Raw genomic sequence first — 21,286 nt, 5'->3', positions numbered from 1 at the left:
TCTCTTCCATATAGAGGAAGAGAACAATAAGAATTTGTGCCGCTGTGGGAATTGGGTTTTCACATATTGCATCGGGTTGCAACTGGGACAATGATTGGAGGATTGAGGAATGGGTCACAGGCACTAGATGGCCGCAGAGAGAATACTTGGGGGAAGAAGATGGAAATCTGGCACGTGACTGTTTAATTCAGTGTTTTAATTCTAGCCACATATTTTAATCTAATGGCTAGAAATCATTCTTATCTTTCTCACATAAGAAATGTTTTCTCATATGATACTCCCCCTATATATATATATATATATGATCCACCAAGACATGCATGTCTAACTGTCAAAAAAAAAAAGACATGCATGTCTAAAAAAATGTTTTTGGAAGATGGAAAAAAAATACATGTCTAAAATCTTAAGTATCATCACATCCTTCATTGATGCAAATGTTATCATTAGTCATTAGGGCAGCCTCATACACCTAGTTTCCTTGACTTCTTTAGCTTCTTCTTCCCCAACGGATACCCAGTTGCCAGTTCCATACCCCTTCTGTGTTTCCCGGTTCTTCACTTTCTCCTCCACTTGAAGAAGAACCTCCACCCCACTTTCTTTCATTTCATCAAGGCTCATCTCTTTAGCCGAGGAAGATTCTCCTTCGCTTTCCATCCTTGCCTTTTGATGATGAGGGTTGCGATCCTTTTGCATTTTCCTCTTTTTGATTTACTGTTTGTTTCCTCACATATAAAATTGTTGACTTTGTTAATAATGAGAATTTGAGATAAGTATACTGTATACATAGAAAAAACTCATTGGTCAACCCCCTACCGCTTAGTGCGCTGATCGTGGGGGCTGTGAGGATACCTGGGTCAAGACAAAAAAAAATAAGTATACTGTATACATATCCTTCATATTAATTATTTTAGTGTTATAAATGATACTAGATGATACCAAAATATTACTCACTTGAATATTAGAACCCTCATAAATTTTTTTATGATCGATCAAACAATTAAAGAACCATGAAATCATAAAGGGCAAGCAGAGGTAAATACTTACATAAATTGGATGATGAAGATCTTTTGTCCGTGTTCCATATTCTCCCATGTTCCAATATCAACCAAATTGTCTCATGTCATTTGAAAAATTAAGCAAAGTAAGATTATAATTGTCAGACTCTTCTCTATGTGACACAATTAAATTGATGTGACAGAGAAGAGAATATCAACTCATGAGATGAATAAATTATGAGAGATTAAAGCACAAATATTGGACAGTATGACATATGCTGGAAAATATTGGGAGTGTGACTGACAATTTGTTCAACCGCAAAAGACTATTTTGTATCTGTGACAAACAGAAACACAAGAAACTCATGGTCTTGTAATTAGAGAGCAAGGTCGGAGAATACAACTAGGTAGAAAATGGAGGAAAGCGTGTTTAAGAGATGCAAAGAAGTTGAAATAAAATCCGGTGTTTGATTTCTCTTTAGCATAAAAGAACTTAACAAGTTACATGTCTCAATTTCAGGTGCTTCACATGGCAATGTACTCAAAATTCTGACATGAAGAATGGAAAAAGATGAAGAAAAGTGAGGTTCTATCTTTAGCCTATTAGCTCTCATTTCTCTTCATTTTCTCTTTCTTTCAATTTCACCAATGAACAATGTATTTGTTCAACACTCTTGTTTTTTAGAAATTTTATGTTCATTATTTTACGCACCAGTATGCCCTAACTCCAATTCAAAATCTTTTTACCTTTTTAGGTCAATTGAACAGTTTAAACTGTTTCAGGGCCCATCAAACTCGTTTGAATCTCATTCTAGGACTCGGTCTCAAATCCTGAAGAAAAAATATTGATACCCGATGTTTACTAAATTGTGTAACATAACAAGAAAAGTAAAACTAACCGGAGCATGAGATTAATCCTGGTAAAGAGTTGTATAATCTCCCATTTTTTGTCCATAATGCCTCAAAAAGTCTTATGTTACATTGGGAAAAACATCTCACTATAAAGTCAAAATAATGACAAACTCAATGATAGAAATTGGTAAAAAGAGCAAATGCAATTTTACCAACACTCTCCAGTCTCCATAACATACATCTGACTTTTATTATTATTATTTTTTCGAAAGCAAAATGATATATATGATATGATAGTCAAGAAGATACAAACCAACAAAAAAGGATCCAACAGCCAAAAAAACCAACCATGGAAATATGCTCAGACAAGCCCCCAAGACAGACTATACATCCAGCCCTAAAAAGAAAAGAATAGACCTTATACCCCATAGCAATCAAACCCAAAAGACCAAAATAACTTCCAAGAAGCCTCTCAAGAAACAACCCCAAGAAAACCCACACATCAGACCAAGGTGAACACAACCAAACACCATCCCTAAGGAGGTTTGCGCGCTTGAATCTGAGCAGCAATCTGGTTCAGAGCAGTCGCATTCGTACAATCATATGACATGCCCAATCGTTTCCCCATCAAGAGGGCACTCATCGCTCTAGTCATAACACCATGAGGCTCCGAAAACTCCGCCGGCAAAAGCATCCGTTGATTCCCTTCATGTGCCTCCAAAGAAGATGAGCCTTCCGGTACGCCGTAACCTCTAGAGGGACCATCTGGATCCTTCTTCTTCCTTCCACTCTTCTCAACTAACCTAGGCATACCCCTAGGCCTAGAGGCTTTTACTTCACAACCACGAGGTAAAGAAAGCACCTCATGAGGCGAAGCAATAGCCTCCTCCCTAACTCCAACAGTGTGACAAACACCCAAAGCATCCTCCAAAATGCACCTCTCAGAAGCCGGACACCCAAGCAACCCTACGCCAGCAGAAAAATCAGAACCCAAAGACAAGACTTCCGGGAACAGGAACTCGGAGGGTATCCTCTCCCCATCAATCAACATCAAGCCAAAACCAGTCCGACAAATTAGAGAATTAATTTCAGGAAACAAATCTTCATTACGCACCCAGGGACCTCTGTCAAAAAACCTACACAAACCAGAAATCATCTCTCCCTCTCTTGGCGAAAAGAGCGAGGCGCTGGTCCCAGAATCCTTCCCCACCAAAACCTCCTTCGAAGACTTTAAAGCTAAACTAGAATCACTTGCCAACAGAGACGGTGAACAAAGCTCATCCAACTTTGTCGCCGAATCTTTGACACTAGCCTTCTGAATACCCATTTGAATCGGAGGCCTAGCCAACGCAACAGAAAGAAACCCACCTCCAATTCGATACCCATCCACATACCGAATAGCAGCCAAAGCCTCCTTCCTAGAAGCAAATCTTACAAAACCAAACCGGAACTTTCGACCCTGTTTCCTCATCCGTTGAACAAAGACATTCTTCAACTTCCCCAGATGCTTGAAAAGACCTCGGACCTGGTGATACCCAATTGAATCGGTAATCCCATCCACTAACAGCGAAGTGCACGGCGAAGGTGTACATGTGCAATTAATAGCCTATTCTTAGCATCCTATGAGACGTTGAAGAAAAATAAAGCGTTATTCCTGTACCCATTGAAAATGGGAGGGTATATTACACTTTAGTTCATTTTTTAGCATACTAAGGATAAAATTATGAATTTACAAAAGTTATTTATAAAGAAAACATGATTAAAGATATGGATCTCTTTCACTTTTGGATCTCTTTCACTTTTAGATGGTACTAAAGAAATTGCCAAAAAAATATGCAATAAAAAAATGGTGTTGCTACAGTACCCTTTCCAAATGGGAGGACTTTGAAACCTTCAATTGATTATTTAGAGTATGAAGAATTAAATTGCAAATTTTGTAATAGAAAATATCGTGAAAAATTAAGACTAAAGGGTATGCACCCTTCATTTTTAGATGTGTGCAAGAGAAATTGCCTAAAAAAATGTTAATTACATAGGATTGGTTTGCTTACCTATATCTCAATGCTCATCCATGAACTCAATATACAACTTTAAGTACAATAGTAGTGGCTACTTTCTTTTCCCGGAGTCGTGGAAGTTCTACCTCAACCTCCCTCTATTAATCACAGATGTATATTATTTAACAACCACAAGATAAAATTGAAGTTTTCTAATTAATTAATTTTTTTGCCATAGAAAGAAAGTTATAGTGAGAACAACCATTACTTGGTAATTTTGGAAGAAAAATTGAAGTGTTATTGAATCATTACTCATTTATATAAATAAAACATATGGGTCCAATTAATTCTCATTTGGTTATGACTTAATGCTCTCATCTCTTACAATAAGACACTCCTCTCAATTAATATGCTCCCAAGCAACACAAAGCAATAACTAAAATCCTCACCAGTTTGCATCTCTCTTTGCAATTGCCACCATTTCATCTCACTATACATGTATCTCTCTACTTTCTCAAAATTCTAGACAGTTACATGGATCATCCACACAATCGATTTTGTTTCCTTTTTTATGACCTTGTGAGATGAAGACAATTACCACTTGGCAACCTTCCTTTTTTCCTGGTCAGCGAAGTGTAATGCTCGCTTGATCTGAGTTGGATGCTCCTTCTCTATCATTCCCTCTTTTACTCTTCTATAATATTTCACCCACTCAAGATCATTACTTTCTGATTTGAACCTACTTGTAAATGTGTTTCTTTCTAAGTAATTGGTTGCTAGCTAAGGTAAATTAAATTTACAACTCAGTAACTCAAAACATGCATTATCCTAATGCCACATTAATGTTATGCCCATCTGTCGAAACTCCGTAACTCACCCTTTAATGCTTTTTTCGTGCAAGCTTTTCCTGCATAGTGGCTGGTTTTACTAGCGCAACCTCATCCTTTCAAGCCCAATCTCAGTTATAAAATCTCTCCACATCACTCACACAAATCACACACCGCCACCACCCAACTATCTCATTTCACTCTTAAAACCATGTGTCAGTACTGGACAACTATACAATTGATCCATTTTCCCCATATGCCACCTCTGCGTCCAATTCCTCCTTCTTCTCAAACATGAGCCTTTTGCAACAACATGACATGATAGGTCTTCCTCCTTTTCCCCAAAGTCTTGATCATTTCTCATATGACAACATTTTTGAGTCACTCATGTTTCCCTACACCACCCTCTCCCTTAATCCCAGACCCATTCCCAGATTTTCAGTTTCCACCACGTTATGATGCACCTTATCAAAGACCTAACCTGCACTTCTCACCACCTTCTTAGGCACCTTATCAAACACCTAACCTGCAGGTCATCACCTTATGATGCACCTTATCAAATACCTAACCTGCATTTCTCATATATGGACAACACAAACACAATTTCCCAATTGATTGAACCAGCCTTATAACAATGGGTATGATTCTATGTTACCTTTTTCAGTGGAGCAACAAAACAATGTCACTGATCCCTTTCAGCATGCAAGTTTATCAACTTGAAGATTTGTCCCAGCCTCTGGAACTAGAACATCCATTATTGCAGGAAGAAGATAAGAAGGATTTTGTAGCAACTATGACCAAAATTGCTAAGAATCGCATGACTGGCAAAAGAAAGCAAAACAAATAAAAGTGTAAAGCTGTTGTTGCTTCTCCTCTTGAGGCGACAAGTGTAACAATGACTAAAAATACTGAAAAGAAGATCCCCAAAGTATTCAATGCCCCAAATGAGAAGGTAATTGGACCCATATTTTTTCTATATATACATGAGTAATAATTCAATAGCCCTCCAATTTTTCTTCCAAAATTAGCAAGTAAAGATTGTTTTACTATAACTTTCTTTATAAGGAAAATAAAATTAATTAATTAGAAACTTCCATTTTATCTTGTGGTTGTTAAATAATATACATTTGTGATTAATGGAGGGAGGTTGAGGAAGAGCGTCCATGACTCTGGAAAAAGAAAGTAGCCACTACTATTGTACTTAAAGATGTATATTTCGAGCATAGATGAGCCTTAGGATATAGGTAAGCAAACCAATCCCATGTAATTAACATATTTTTAGGCAATTTTTCTGACACCCATCTAAAACTTAAGGGGTGTCATACCCGTAAGCCTTAATTTGTCATGAATTTTTCAATAACAAACTTTTATAATTTACAATTTCGTCCTCTATACTTTAAATAATCAGCTGAAAGTTTAAAACCCTCCCATTTCAAAAGGGTACCAAAGCAACCCCATTTTTATTGTATAAAATTACTTCATTTTTAGAGAGGTACTAGAGAAATTGCCTAAAATAATGTTACTTACATGTGATTGGTTTGCTTACCTATATCTCAAGGCTCATCTATGCTCGATTTATAAATTTTTAAGTACAGTAGCAGTGACTACTTTCTTTTTCCAAAGTCGTGGAAGTTGTGCAACCTCCCTCCATTATTCACATATGTATATATTTAACAACCACAAGATAAAATGAAAGTTTTCTAATTAATTAATTTATTTTCCATATAAAAAAAGTTATAGTGAAAAACAATCATTATTTGGTAATTTTGGAAGAAAAATTGGAGTGCTATTGAATCATTACTCATGTATATATAGAAAACATATGAGTCCACTTACCATCCCATTTGAGGCGTTGAATACTTTGGGGATCTTCTCTTTCTGGATTTTCTTTCATTGTCACACTTGCAGATTCAAATTCAGAAGGAGAAACAACACAGCTTTACACTTTTGTTTGTTTTCTTTTCTTTTTCAGTTCTGCAATCTCTGGAATTTTGTCATTGTTGCTACAAAACCCTTCCTATCTTCTACCTGTAGTAGTGATTGTTCAAATTTCAGAGGCTGAGACAAATATTCAAGTTGATAATCTTTCATGCTCAAAGGGAACTGATATTGTTTTGCGGCTCCATTGGAAAAGGTAACAGAGAATCTACTCATTGTTATAAGGTTGGTTCATCAGATGGGGATTTGTGTTTGTGTTGTCCATATATGGGAAATGCAGGTTAGGTGTCTGATAAGGTCCCTCATAAGTTGATTATACTTGCAGGTTAGGTATTTGATAAGGTGCATGAGAAGGTGGTGAGAATTGCAGGTTAGGTGTTTGATAAGGTACCTCACAAGGTGGTAGAAACTGAAAATCTGGGAATAGATTTGAAATTCAGAGAGAGGGTGGTGTTGGAAACATGAATGGCTCAGAAATGTTGACATATGGGAAATAATCAAGACTTTGGGTGAAAGTTGGAAGACCTGTCATGTCATGTTGTTGCAAAAGGCTCATCATGTTTGAGAAGGAGGGAGGAGGAGTTGGGTGCATATGTGGTGTATAGGAAAAATGGATCTGTTGTATAGTTGTCCATTACTAGAAGCAAGCAGGTTTTGAGAGTGAAGTGAGAGAGTGGGGTGGTGTTGGTGTGTATTTTGTTAGTGTTGTGATGGGTTTTTATAACTTAGATGAGGCTCGAAAGGTTGAGATTACGCCAGTAAAACCAGCACATATGCAGGAAAAGCTATCATGGAAAAAGCATCAAAGAGTATGTTACTGAGTTGTGACAGATAGACAAAACATTCATGTGGGCATAGGATAATGCATATCCTGAGTTACTGAGTTGTAAATTCAATTAACCTTAGCTGACAGTCAATCACTAAAAAAAACGCATTTACAAGTAGCAGAAAGTAATGATCATGACAGTGAAATATTATAGAAGAGTAAAACAGGGAAGCATCGGGAAGGAGAATCCAACTCAACTCAACTCAACTCAAGCGAACGTTACATTGACTAACAAAGGAAAAAAAGGAAGGTGGCCAGATAAGTAGTAATTGTCTTCATCTAATGGGGTCATAAAACAAAACAAAAAAAAATGAACAGATTGTGTGGATGATCCATGTAACAGTGTGAAATTTTGAGAATATATATATATATATATATATATATATATAGAGGATGTATCTTATGAAAAAGGTAATCTTATGTGAGAAAATGAGAATAAATCACGACCGTTAGATCTAACCATCAACGGTCAAGATTAAAACATTAAGTCATGTGACTTTTTTAAGTGATTATGTGACAATCACATGACCATTAAATTCTTTTAATCTTAACCGTTGATTGTTAGATCTAACGGTCGTGATTTATTCTCATTTTCTCACATAAACCTTTCTCATAAGATACACCCTATATATATATATATATTATTGATGATTTAATTAATATTTAAAAAATTTCCCTGAATCATGATTAATAATTAAATTTAAATAATAAAAACGTCCAAAATACATAATGTTCAAACTAAACAAAATACTTAGTATTAGAGTGTAAGGATTTAATCAATTTTTTTTAAAAAAAAAATACGAGGATTAAATTAAAATAAATTTTTTTGGTACATAAATTAAAAGAATTTAAATTTTAAGGATCTTATTACAAAATGAATGAAATTTAATATCAATTTTCTAATTATAATACTTTCATTTTCCAAAAAAATTAGTTATTAGATAATACTAATATGCACTCCCTAATATACACGATAATGCAAATTAAACAATCATGTCAGATGTTTGAGTACTCCAGATGTTACAAGTGAACGTCTGCTGAACTTTAAATTCTCTCAATGATAATGATAGAGTTAAGTAAATCGGCATTCATATGAAAAGAGTGATACTGTTGGAGAAGGTAATTTTTCTTTCTCTATATTCCAGACGTTATTGTACAGTTATACATAAAATACAAGGGGAGGGTGTATATATTGACCTGTGTGGTAGTAGTGTACAATGACAACAGGAATTCAAAATCATTGAGGCAGAATATTGATATGAAAATTGGGAAAAAAACTAATCTATTACCTAAGTTATACCACATTTACAATTACCTTCAATCTCCTTCAATTGTCTAAAGCTTGCAGACAACTGGACTGAGGTGCTTGCGATGTCAATTTGGTCATTGCAAGAACTGGTTTAAGTTCATCATAAGTATCCAAATCCATGGAGTCATTGCCACAAAATGTTGATTGCTCAAATGATTGATCGACCACATCTGCAACTTCTTCATTCACATTAAGACTGATATAGTCGGAAAGTTCTTTCTCAAGGTCAAGGTTCTGTTGACTTGAAGCCATCATCATCTCAGGTTCAGAAACATCGACGGAAATAGAACCAAAGTAACGCCCTCTACTGTTCTGATCTCCAGATCTCTTTCTTTTCTTTCCCTTGCTTTGTTTTTTGGGGTGGTGAAGCTTGCATTTGGTTCCTTGAACACAGGTTCCCGTAGCTTCAAAAGCAGGACAGATGTAGCTATGCTTCTTCCGACACTGTGAAAACACAATCATAGTGTTTGAGATCACAACAAGGGGAAGGAGGTGAAGCATGTAGATAGAGAGGAGGATAGAGGATATTTACAGAACAAAACAAAACCATTTCCCAAGGAAAGAACTTCTAGTGGGAATTCCAGACCGGGGACTATATTTTAACAAATAACAATACGCACAAAGCTATATACTACAGAACAACATCAGAATTAGCAATCCAACAACCAGGAAAAAGAGTTACAGGCTGAAACAGACAATTCATTTCTAATTTATCAAACCCAATTTGATGCAAGTCCAGATTGACCTTATAAGAACCCTACAATCACCGTAAATAATTTCTTAGAGACACCCTGTTTGAGAAACACAGGTGTGCCGAATATTTATATGCACAAAAATTGATTTATTTAATGACGGTAAAAATAGGGAAAAGGTCAATACTCACATTACCCAGTAGTCAAACAGGAAATTAAATATGATTGATTAATACCTCATTGCCATCAGCACAATAACCCTTAAGAAATCCTTCACAGATAGATGCCTTAGGGTTCACATTGACATGTCTATACGGGCAATTTCTGTTTGAGCATAAGCCTGCAATGAAACTTGTCAGAATTGTGTTTTCATATTATTCGTTTGATGAAAGAAAACTTTCGCACCTTGCAAAAAATAAGAACAATCTGGCATTCGCTCTGGAATGACCTGCATAACAAATCAATTAAAACTCAAACTTTGAACCAAGAACTAAATTCAGCAGACCACATTCAAATCGTTGGACCCCATATTTTACAAAACCTTATGAGTCAATTTGCAGTTGGGAGTAGAACATAAGCCATTCAGGAACTTAGTACAGACAGCAACTTTTGAGGGATCATGAATATAAGGACACTTCCCTCCATCCTTGTTACATTTGCCAAACCTTGTGAAAAACTGACAATACTTCTGCTTTCGAGCCAACCGCTGTCTGGCAGTGTGCAAGCTCCATCTAACCTTTTCATTAGCCAATTTTCGAGTTCGTTTCTTTGGGTCTCTGATAAGCTTGTTTCCATTGCCGATTCGGACATATCTACAAATATTGATGATGAAAATCATTTGAATGCTCAAGTGTACAAGGATGAATAAAGGCTTAAAAGCACTTTTGGTCCCCCACGAATACGATGTGTGCAAACATGGTCCCTAAGCTTTAAAAATAGCATTCTGAGTCCCCCACATTACCATCCGTCAACAAAATTGGTCCCTCCGTCAAAAAACTAACGGTTTTAGGGACAATTATGTAATTTAACCCAAAAAATAATTGAAAAATAAAAAATCATGAAGAAACCCAGCAAAATCCTCATCTTCATCTTCTTCTACCACCATATTCATCATTTTACAGGTATCTATCTACCCATAAGTTTGAGCTTTGTATCTAGAAAAGAAAAGTTGTACTTTCATTGCCAACAATTCCTCTCATCCCACTTTCCTGGAATCCGTGCTTGCAGGTTCTTTAATTCTCCATTTTCGTTTTATTTCCTAGGCACTCCAACTGTTTGTGTAAATGTCTGGCTCACCTTGTACACAGAGGCCGCAGCATATGGAAACCAAGACACTGAGGTTTGTCTTCCTCATTTTTTATCAATCAACTTGGCAAGTTGAGTGAATGAGAAATTAAAATTTGTGGAATTTTCAGGATGCCCTTGCATTGCGGACATGCAAACTGGTCTCTGTGGGTCTCAATTCTCAGACATTCCTCTGTTTTCTCAAGAGTACCTCTAAGAAAAGGTATGTCTAATCTATGATGTTTTGTTTCACACTTAACTGTATTATTCTTAAACTGAATTTGGGTCGTATTTGGATCTGTTTCATTCTACAAGAAGTAGGTACCAATACAAGTGTGTTTCAAGTTCAAATAAAATGGCTTGAACTTGAAACACAAACCCATCCCCAAATTTTTCTTCAAACGCAAATAACCTTCTTCAACCCAGACCCAACATGCTTCGCCCAGAAATTTGGGAAAGGGAAAAAAGGGAGAAAAAGGGCATGCTTCACTCACTTCCCTTACTCTCTCACCAGATCTCTACAGAGGTTTGATTTCGGTTGGGGTTTTTGGTGTTGAAGGTGGCTGGACGGAAGTTTGGGGTTCGGAGGTTCAGTTTGACGTTTGGGTGTTTGGTGGGGGCATGGCACGAAGGAGGAGGAGATTTCATATCTGGTGAAGGAAGGACGAATCTCTGGGTTGCATCACTTCTGGGTTTTGAGCTTTCATGATGATGAAGATGATGATGAAACTTATGCAAATTCTTTTTTTTAAAAAAAAACACTACCACACAGTATAATCTCTCTCCTAATAAGCATCCACGTCAATTAAAATGTGCCACATAAGATAAAACGTTAGTTTTTGGACGGAGGGACCAGTTTTGTTGACGGCAGATAACGTGGGGGACTCAAAATGCTATTTTTAAAGTTTAGGGACTATATTTGCACACATCACATTCGTGGGGGACCAAAAATGCTTTTAAGCCATGAATAAAACAGCAAAATTATACAATCCTCTCCCTGTTAGTCACCTACTATTTTGTAAGCTTCTTTTTAAAAAGACTAGTAACATTGCTGAAATTAGACACTACCATAAAGATAAAAGCCAATGAAAAAGAACAATGCACATACTCATCATTTCCAATCACTAATCTCCTTGGAATATAAGCTCTTTTGCCAGCCAAACCTGAAGAGACAGAGGCAGAGGACGGGGATTCATCGTCTACAAAGAGAATTAAAGGAAACTTTTGTAAGAAAAATATAGTGATAGAACATATTAGCTTGCCGGAAAAGTAATGCTAAATATTCAAAACATTATAATGATACTAAAGGGACAAGCAGAAAAGAAATGAAATAACAAAAAGGCCATAATTGTGACGTATTCCCAGCAAAGAAAAAAAGGAAAGGAGCTTAATGATTTTCAATATTTGATGTAAAACCCTCTCCTTGTCCAAACAGACAATCAACACATCATAGACTAGTTATTTTCTTCTTTTGGGAACCAGACTAATTTTTTCAAGTATTATTTACAAAATCAGCCTTCAGTAAAAAATGAGAAGGCTCCATGTATTAACCATTCAAATACCTCTGCATTTTCATAGGTCTTAATCATTATAATACTCATAACTTAAATCGAAAAGAATTTGATTGTTCTTTACATCACCTTAGAAGACAAATATTCGAATAAGAAACCCAGAAACCTTGGAAGAAGTAAATAGTAACACAATTTTCAGAACCGAACTGGCCTTAGAATCCGAAAAAAGTACACGATTTCAGGATTTGAAGTTCAACAAGAGTCAAGTCTTTTATATATAATATATACACAAAAGTACATTGTTAATCATTCCAGTTTTAACAATCATCAAGTTGATATCTGATATGTGATTATCAGTATATAAATATATTATATATATATATATTTATATATATAATACGAAGTTTTTCATCTAACCAGAAAAACATCCTAATACCAAACATTGCCTATGCTAAATTTGTTAAATAAGTGAAATGAAGATGTTCCAAAAGCATGTATTCACATAGGTAATCATGAAATATTGACAAGTGAAGGAAATGTAAACAGTCGAGCATAACCCCAGTAAACTAATTTAAATAAAAATGTTGTCCACCTGAAATCCTCTGAAGTGTCCGCCTGGAAGGATCCATTCTGTAGCGAACTGAACCAATACGAAATATTCGTTCTCCTACACAATCAACCGCTACTTCCAAAGTCAGAGTAACAGACAAATATAATATATACAGAGAGAATAAGTAAGGTTTAATAGCAAGAAAACAAAGTCTTTGGCATTTTGATGTGACAAACACTGATGGAAAGAAATGCTTCCTACTCTTAGTCTGAGAATTGATGCAAGCCTCATCTTTCTGTTCTCTCTTCTTCCTCTCAACTGCAGCAACAGCAAGTGTGGCTTCCTAAAATGATCATAAGAAATTGTAAGAATCATAGTTAAGAAAAACATATTTTACTTGAAATAAAATATACCTAATTTAAACAGAAACTTAATGGAAAAGGGTCATCGTATATATCAAAAGCCAAACTAACCTCATTAGCTTTCTTTGAGTGCTTCTCAATGGATTTGGACCATTTTAAACTATAACCACCAACTCCTAATACCTTGGATTTCCAAAGAGAAAACCCATGGGTTGACCTGGTGTAAACAGTATCCCTCTTTCTTGAAAGTAGCAATTTCTTGCTGAAATCCAAAACTTATTTGACTATGGAAATCGAATATAGTTGACGAACACAACCAAATGGAAGAGAAACAAAACAAACATAAATGAAGCGGTAACAAATGCAAAGTACCTGATTGCAGATACGGAACTACTATCAAAGCTTGAAGCAGAATTATGAACGAAGCTTCTTAAATATGTTGTTCTTTTCCATGGAAACAAGCGAGGTAAAACCTTGTGATAATGCAACGAGTCCCCATCATTTCCGGACGAATTCTTGCCACGAAGTGTCCACACAAATGAAGCTTTTAAGGGTTTGCCAGAACTCCTAGAAACTGCAAATGAAATCTAAAATCAAGTCTTATAACAAAAAGGTGAAAAGGAACTAATAAATGGAACAGCACCAGTGGTTCAAGAATCCTCAGTCAATGGTGAGTTAAAATACAGTGGTTAAGAATGACAACCAACAATAGCAAAAGCAATCCACTATCAGCTCAAAACACACCATTATTGTGCAGCAGCTGAAGCCTCCTACAGATCACACTAAGCAGAGCGCTTTTAAGTCACACCAAGATTTGCGGCCTAAACCACTGCTATTTCACCATCAGAGGATGAAGCCCCATTTAGCCCCAACTCTGGATCTTTTCATCATTACCACAACATATGTGGCATCTGAAAATTGGAAACCATCCTTCATTATTTCCAACCATTTTTCACGATTGACTCTCTTTGTCTCCTCCACCCTCACTAGCTCAAGCCCACTTATTGAAACAGTAGTTTTGACCATTCTTGGCATTTTCTGGAACCCTCACTGGTCGCAGGCATACCCTTTTACTCAACCTCAATAATACACTCTTACTTGACTACTCCTCACCCTCCATTGAAACCCCTCACTGTCACAACCTAAAGGTCTCAATGTCTCCCCTTCCCGCACAACCCCCCACCCCTCCCACACTCACACACTTAGTGTTGGATCTACAACTTCAGTAGAACAATCATCCCACTACTTGCTATCTTAGTACAGCGTTTTTTGGGCTGAAAACTCCACGCCACTACACAGGATGGATTACTATGTTGTTAAAACAAAAAAAAAATAAAGAAAAAAAAAGAAAAAAGGAAGTCATAAAAGAGAGGATAAAAAGGGGGTTTTATCCTAGTAAGGTTTTAATGAGGCTTGTTTTGTTAAGTCTATTTTCAAGGAGGTATTAGGTGGGTTAGTTTCATCATTATTAGGGCCTTTGTTTTTGTACATGTAAGTTTTTAGCTTGTCTCTTTTTTTCTTCTTCTTTCTCTTTGTATTGGGTTGAAGTACCCCTGTACTTCTATTCAATATAATTCTTATTGCCTATCAAAAAAAAATATAAGAGAGGCTCAAGAGACATTTAATAGCAATTTGCAAAGCTTATATTCGGAAGAACATGAAATATCTGAACAAGCATACAAGATAAAAAAAAAAACATGAACATGAAACAAATACAGTATAAGTATGTCTAGCAAGTATCAACTAGTACAAGACCGGCAAAGACACCAAGCAATTTACTGCAGTTCATAACAAATAAACCACAGCATTCAACTGAATATATCTACTGGAGCCTCAAGAACAGAGAAGCACATATAATTAAGTTATATCCTTTCAATCCTAATAGAGAGGATAAAATAGGCAATACGACGAGTTCTTCATGCTACAAAACTTATATTTGGCAGAAAATGCAATATCTAAACAAGCATACAAGATTAATAAAGAAAACATGAACATGAAACAAATACAGTATAAGTATGTCTTGCAAGTAGCAACTAGTACTAGACAGGCAAAGACAGCATGCAATTTATAGCAGTTCTCAACAAATATACCACAGAATTCAACTAAGTATAACTACTGGAGCCTCAAAAGCACAGAGAAACACACATATTTAAGTTACATCCTTTCAATCCAGATGAAGAGGATAAATTAGAAAACATGATCAATTCTACAATGCATACCCTTATGTGAACGCCTCTTAATGAACCTCCTGTTGCAAAGAACCTTACTAGCCTCTCGCCCGTCAGAATTCACATTGCTATTGGGCGTTGCAATTGTCTGGTTAATATGATTTTCAAATGTAGTCCTAACCAATTGATTTTTGCTCCTTTTGAAGTAGCCATCAGAACAGGCTGTTTGGCCCTTTTCATCAGTTGAGACAATATCACAAGAATTTGAAGTTGCAACCAACTGATTCGTTTTAGGCTTTATATACACTATTCTCCTTGTATTCATAGAAGAAATATTCCCATCATTTGCTTCAACTTGACTCTCCCCAATATTAGATGAACTAGTAGGATTTTCAGAAGTTTCAACATGCATCAGCGAATCTTCAGAAGACTTTGGTGCATCATTAGCTTCTATAGATTTACCAGGATATGATAAATTTTCACACAAACCACTGGAAGGAGGGTCTACCAATGGAGAAGATATATTTTCCTTTGGTTTATTGTCAATAGGTAGTGAAGGGGTTCTCTGCCTATGCTGAGGAGCATATGTTTCTCCTGTTTTCATGTAGATCGATTGATCTGTCACATCGGCCCTGCTTTCAGATCTGGCGGGTGACTGATTAGCAGAGGAGATTTGAGGTAAAGCAGAAACTGGAGAAGGTTGCCTCACAAGACTGTTGTTACCTTTACGAATGTATGAAGTAGAGGTATTTTGAAAGTTCGCTTTTCGTGGTAGAATTGGCCTTTTGGGAGGAGCTGTTCCTGGCGAAGGTTTAATCCTAGGTAAAGAAGTGGTAGGATTATTACCAAAACGGTGCCAAGTTCGAGGTTTTGAAATAGGGGCTGAAGAGGCAGATGCCTTTGTCTTTGACTTCGAAATGGTGAAAGAATGACCCTGGAAAGGTTTCAGAGTGACACCTGGCTGACTTTTGCTCCCATTTAATTCTGAACAATATGTTTTTAGACCCTGAGTTGTAACCTTGGAATAAACTTTGGATGGTTCTGGCATTATATTCTTCATTATCGGGTCACGTCCAATTGCATGATCTGACTTCAAATTTTCTTTAGTGTGCTGTGTTAATGAAGTATTTAAGTCAGAATCATGTTCAACCACAGATTTGCTATTTGGATTTTCTTTGTACCCACGACTGTTTTCTTTGTGAGTTTCTGTAAACTCTTGAGTCTTTCTATCCAGTACTTCAGATGTCATCCCTTTAGAAAACATGTCTGATGTAGCATTGGGAAAGTCCTCAATCAAGTCATCATTTGAATTACTGGTAGTGACTCGACCACCATCAGCTGGGTAGGACATAAGGTTCTGCTGAACAAGTAAATCATCATTCATATTGAGATCATTAGATTCCATATCAGCCGTTGGAGACCTTTGCACTAAGTCTCTAAAACCGTAACTACCTTTAACCGCCTGTAAATCAGCTTTTTCTCCCTTGACTTCTCCAATAACCAAAATGTCAGTTTGATTATTACCTATAGGAACGATTGGATTGATAATTTCTTTCTGCTCACATTCCAATACTGGGAACTCAGCATTGGGAAAGGCCGAGTCTGCACATGGTGAAGAAGAGACAATATCTGAATGCTGCAATCCCGGAGACTCAGAACTCATGGTTTCCCTACTTGCATCCATAGATTCAAAAGGTCCTCTAGCCAGAATACTGTCTGACAAATTAGCAACATGCTCCGAATAAGGCATTGTCTGAGCAGTAGAAAGAATACTCATGCTTGACAATGCAACTTCTTTTTGACGTGTTTGGTTATTACGGAAACTGATAGGAACTCTTGCATTAGACGTGGTAGCAAAACCTGCATCACTGAATTCAGATTGACATTCAGTGAACTTTGGAGGACTATCAGCAACTTTTTTCCTTTTAGACACTGGTGAGGCCTTATTTACATCATCCTTGTCATTATAGTTTCCACCATACAATTCAGTTTCTGAAACCCCTCTTTTCCCACGTAAAATAGCGACACCATCCATGCTGGATAAGTTAAGATCTAAGCTTTGAACAGATTGATCTAAAGCTTGTGGAAGAGATGGATCTTTCAATAACATACTTGAGCTACTATCCACATCACATGCATTTTTATGTGGATTAACACGGTCTGGAAGCATGTCCTCCATCTTTGAGTTCAAAAACTTATGAGTTGTAACTTTTCCCATTTTAATCCTATGTGCATCCCATTCATCTGATCCAACTGAAGTATTAGAACACCGGAATGTTTTTTCTGTGTCACAATTTTTAGGGGATATGGTGACATCACTGGGGGACATCTGCTTTTGATCATCTTTCATGATACCAAAATTGTGAACAGTGATACTATCTCCTAAATTAGATGATCCATTATCAGAACCCTGTTTCAGTGCACTGGCATGTTGTAGGCAATCTAGACTATCCTGAATCCTAGTATTTCCTGAATTTGAACAAGCAGCCATTCCGCTGCTTTGCAGAGGAATGGCTGTATCTGAATTTTGTGTCAAACTAGCATTCTTAGTGATTGTAGGGGCCATATTTCCACAATTTACATTACCAAAAGTGTCATAATTCCCACTTTCACTAATAGTATTTTTTTCTTCTGAAACTGTAAGATCATTGGAATTGAAGCCATAAACCCTGTTGTTGGCAGACTTATGTGCATCTATTAGGTCTGTGGAAATGACACTGTCAGCTGAACTAAACAATTTGCAATCCCTTTCATCCCCTACAACTACAAGATTCCTATTCTGTGGACTTCCTACATTTGAATATTTACCATGTGATAGAGACACTTCACTCTGACATAATTGCTTATTATCATAATCTATGTAATTGATTTCAGAAGAAGTACTTCGACTTAACGAAATAGTAACCATATCAGTATTTGGCATGCCATGCAAGTCATGGGCAGAATTATTAGCATCTAAACAATCAGAATCACTCTTTTTATCCTCACTAATAGAAGCACAAGATGGAGAATTTGAAATGCCTCCACCTCTTTCAAACCTGGATACTTTCCCAATATCAAAATGTTGCTCAGTCTTACATTCATGTGACCTGGAATCTGGCCCCAAACTCAGCAATGATGATAGATCTCCCTTTTTATCTTCATTCAATTCATTCTCTTCGTTCAGTAAAGGGTACAAACAGTCCGGTACAGAGACCTTGTCAAAAGCGGTGCCTCTCCCCTCCAAAAAAGTTTCAGTTTTGTCAGGACCCGAGGCAGTTGAGGAACCAAGTGTTACACTATCAGTTTTCAGAGTTCCATTAGGAGCATTCGCTGGCAGCGAACTTGACACAGTTGAATTAGGATTTACAACAGCTTTCTTCACCACTCTTTTAACAACTTTTTTCTTCTTGACAACCCTAGAGGACGGTTTAACCCTACAAATATTGGCACTTGCAACTGAAACTACCACCCCATTTTTCCCATCAGGTTTACCAATCACATCAGTACAAGGCTGAGAAGAAGTATCAGGGACATTCTTATGCAGGTTCAATTCCTTACCAGCACTAGAGGTGTCACTTTGTTTGCACGGCAGGCTAATTAAATCCGCAGCACCAGTAGTTACTCTACCAGGTTGCAAACCAGAATCACCATCAGACACCGAAACCTTCTTATCCTTTTCCACAGAAGCCAAATCTGCATCAGAAACATGAGTGGCATTCACATTCAAATCAGGAACAGGAGCAGCGGAAGGGGCAGCGGAGACAATAGCCTTGGCCACCAGGGAGTTCGATTCGAAAGAAATATCAAGCTCAACTGGGCTACCTTCCCTCTCTTCCACCCTCATTCCATGACCACCACCTGAATACCCATTATGTTGCTCCTTACCCCTGAAATAACTAGAGTTCGAATCCGGAGAAGCATAGCCAGCATAACGTAACTGTTCGACATCTCGGTTCCTATGATTGTTGGGCTTTACTGTCTGGATTCTGAGAAGTGCACTCTTCTTCTGTATCTGTTTCTTCGGCGGAGTGCGATTGAATGTTTCACTACCACGCTCTCTGCTGTTCCCTCCTCTGGAATTACTACTACTATTGTTGCTGTTATTACTATACCTACCCATTTCAGAATACTCTCTTTTCATCTCACCATTCACCAATTCAAAAGAATCATGAAACTCTCTAGGTACCTTTCTTTCATTCATCGCCCACCTTCTACTGTTCTCGACCCTGCCAACCCTGGTAGGCACATCAGAATCGTCGTAGACGCGATCGCGACTGTAGCCACCGCTGGATTTTGAATCAACGTCGGCATCCCTCGAAATCGGCACCTCCACGACGGAGCGGCGGTACTTGCCGCTGCCCTCGCCTTCTCTGCCCCAGGCGTAGCCTCCTTCCCTAGGGTTTCCGTCGAGGCGTTCCGTCCTCAACCTGCAATTGGCTCCATCAGAGGCGTCGTACCGGAGGCTGTCAACAGGTGGATATGACGGCGGTGGTGGTGGAGGCTGCTGTGGTCGGTGGTGGTTGAATTCGCGGTCGTAATCAAGGGGAGGGTAATTGAGATCATCGAGGCTAGGGTTCCAGGCGGGTTCAGGGTTGCGGCGGTCATAATCAGGGATATTGCGGCGGGGGAGGAGGTCGTCGGAGAAGGGGTGGTTGGTTGGGACTGGGCGTTCCTCTGGGGCGGAACGGTGGTGAGGGTAGAATTGTAATTGTCGGGATGGGTGGACGGGAGGAGTGTTGTAGAGAGGGGGAGGAGGAGGGGTGTGGATGTTGCGGTAGGAGAGGGGGGGAGGATGAGGCGGTGGCGGCGGAGCATGTGGAGGAGGAAGAGGGGGAGGAGGCTGAGAGAGGTGGTGGTGAGATTGAGGACCAAGAGGAGCGTATCTAGTACGGTGCTGTTGGGGATGTTGTTGTTGGTGTTGGTGGTGGTGGTGGTAGTGGCGGTCGCGGGGGTAGTGTTGGTCCATGATCGGGGATTCACGGTGGTGATGGCGGCGGCGATGTGGAACGGGTTTTTGATTGCGTTGAAAAAATATGAGAAGTAGTGTACGGTCTGGAACTGATCTATAACAAGTGAGGCAAGGCAAACCAGATCTGTCCTGTTTTTGGAATCCTCGTTGACGTTTCAAACCAGATCTTGTACGGTCGTGGAGATTTTTATTTTTTTGTTACAAGATTTTTCTAAAAATGCATTGTAAATTTTGGTACCCACTAGGGTGGGCAAGTTATAAACTGGTCCATGGGTGGACCAGAGGGTAACTTCGTCTTTTTCCCTTCCCTAACCTTTTTCTTCTTCCCTTTACCTTTCCCTTAGCAATGCGTCGTCACAAACCCTAACACCAGTTGCAGAATTAGGCAACCATGTCTTCACCGAGAGAAGCATACCCAAGCTCATCTTGCCACAATCGAAAAGATCGAACCCAAGCCCGGGGGAGAAGCATAATCGGAATCAGATGATTGCGTGGCGCCGCGACCGGACTGGACGATCAAGGCGGCGATGATGGCGTTGGAGAGGGCGAAGACGTAGAGAAGGCTCTGGCGGCAGTCGACGGAGAATCAGGGGGCGAAAGGGAGGCGAGTGAGGATCCATGAGAGCGAGGCAGAGCATGCGTCGTGTCCTGCCACCAGATCGAGCCATAGATCCGAGCTCCCCGTGATTATTTTGAGTTTTATGTATGAATTGATTTCCTGTTGAAGACACTCGTTATTGTGTGATTTTTATCTAGTTTAATTTCGTTTTTATTGTAGCAGTGTTTTTACTTCCTTTTCTCGTTCTGTTTCTTTCTCAGTGTTCATGTTACCACACTTATCAATTGTATTACCCCTCAAGGCTTTGCCTATTTTAATATATGTTTGGTCTTTTCCAAAAAAAAAATGTATGAATTGATTTCTGGTATGTATTTTGAGTTTACTCCAGATCTGGTTATTTAGAGTTTTTTGGAATTTATTTTGCATTTTCAGTTGTTTCTAAAATTGATTTCTGGAAGATTGTTG

The 21,286-nt window shown here is 38.1% G+C and overlaps 2 protein-coding genes across 4 annotated transcripts; both read right to left on the bottom strand.

The window, feature by feature from the left end:
- Positions 1 to 61: 61 nt before the first annotated feature.
- LOC130731781 (uncharacterized) lies at positions 62 to 3,457 on the bottom strand. Its single transcript, XM_057584002.1, has 3 exons — positions 1,045 to 3,457; positions 814 to 849; positions 62 to 711 (listed from the first exon to the last, which is right to left on the bottom strand). The coding sequence occupies exon 1, from the start codon at positions 3,316 to 3,318 to the stop codon at positions 2,383 to 2,385; it is 936 nt and encodes a 311-aa protein (XP_057439985.1). The 5' UTR covers positions 3,319 to 3,457; the 3' UTR covers positions 62 to 711; positions 814 to 849; positions 1,045 to 2,382.
- A 5,093-nt stretch (positions 3,458 to 8,550) lies between these two features.
- On the bottom strand, positions 8,551 to 20,394 carry LOC130734365 (uncharacterized). 3 transcript variants are annotated; one of them, XM_057586733.1, is made up of 10 exons: positions 15,363 to 20,394; positions 13,516 to 13,717; positions 13,255 to 13,405; positions 13,043 to 13,124; positions 12,824 to 12,913; positions 11,829 to 11,919; positions 9,978 to 10,248; positions 9,842 to 9,884; positions 9,673 to 9,776; positions 8,551 to 9,188 (listed from the first exon to the last, which is right to left on the bottom strand). In XM_057586733.1, exons 1-10 carry the CDS (start codon positions 20,257 to 20,259, stop codon positions 8,763 to 8,765), a joined length of 6,357 nt encoding a protein of 2,118 aa, XP_057442716.1. In that variant the 5' UTR covers positions 20,260 to 20,394; the 3' UTR covers positions 8,551 to 8,762. The 3 variants fall into 3 exon arrangements, with proteins under 3 accessions (XP_057442716.1, XP_057442717.1, XP_057442715.1); XM_057586734.1 differs by having other exon boundaries at positions 12,824 to 12,898; XM_057586732.1 differs by having other exon boundaries at positions 12,824 to 13,124.
- Between the last annotated feature and the right edge of the window lie 892 nt (positions 20,395 to 21,286).

Source organism: Lotus japonicus, chromosome 1 (genome assembly GCF_012489685.1).
Source record: "Lotus japonicus ecotype B-129 chromosome 1, LjGifu_v1.2".
Taxonomy (NCBI): domain Eukaryota; kingdom Viridiplantae; phylum Streptophyta; class Magnoliopsida; order Fabales; family Fabaceae; genus Lotus; species Lotus japonicus.
Note: the sequence above shows the minus strand (reverse complement) of the source record. Positions and strands in the feature narration are given on the sequence as shown.